The following is a 649-nucleotide window of genomic DNA, read 5'->3' on the forward strand; positions in this document are numbered from 1 at the left end:
CCCCTAACCACCCCCTCCCCCACCCTGATATCCTGCAGGTGAGTCCCTACGTCGAAGGCTTCCCAGAGGACGCGTTTCAGGCCCTTGAGAACCTACAGGAGCTTCACCTGAGTAACAACCACCTGGGGGATCTCCATCGGGGACAAATCTCCCTTAACTCGGAGAAGTTCGCGTATCTTTACCTTTCCAACAATTCCATTAGCAACATTGAGCCTGATGCCATTACGGGTGGGTAGATCTACAGAGGGAATTTACTTTTACGTTGGCTCTCCCTTATCTCTCTCCTTGTCCGTCTTGTATCATGTGGAGCGTCTTGTCCTGTGCTCTTTCCATTCCCAAAGCATTTCCAGGGGGGGCAAAAAATTTCTTTCTATGGCCTCCTATTACAATAATATTGAAAAAAAAGAAAATGGAATTTTGACCAATCTACAGGGGTGACTTAGTTATACGTTTCTACCCGCAGGTTTTACGAGCACCCGCCTGAAGGTGTTCCTGGAGGATAACAACTTGACCCGCGTGGAGGAGGCAGTTTTCCGGCCTCTGATGGACCGCATGCTGGACGGGTGGGGGGAGATCGACCTCGAGGGTGAGCGTGCATTCAATGAGGCTTTGGTTTCGTTTTGGTTGCATTAGCACGATGATCATAAGA

At 49.8% G+C, this 649-nt stretch overlaps 1 protein-coding gene across 1 annotated transcript in view; it reads left to right on the forward strand.

Moving 5' to 3' along the window:
- The window catches only part of LOC119587063 (oplophorus-luciferin 2-monooxygenase non-catalytic subunit-like), a 4654-nt gene that overhangs the window by 2655 nt on the left and 1350 nt on the right, over window positions 1–649 (forward strand). Inside the window, exons 5-6 of the mRNA XM_037935811.1 lie at window positions 39–228; window positions 464–588. Of these exons, the coding sequence (XP_037791739.1) occupies window positions 39–228; window positions 464–588 (315 nt within the window). The remainder of the gene's footprint in view (window positions 1–38; window positions 229–463; window positions 589–649) is intronic.

Source organism: Penaeus monodon, chromosome 22 (assembly GCF_015228065.2).
Source record: "Penaeus monodon isolate SGIC_2016 chromosome 22, NSTDA_Pmon_1, whole genome shotgun sequence".
In the NCBI taxonomy this organism is placed as follows: domain Eukaryota; kingdom Metazoa; phylum Arthropoda; class Malacostraca; order Decapoda; family Penaeidae; genus Penaeus; species Penaeus monodon.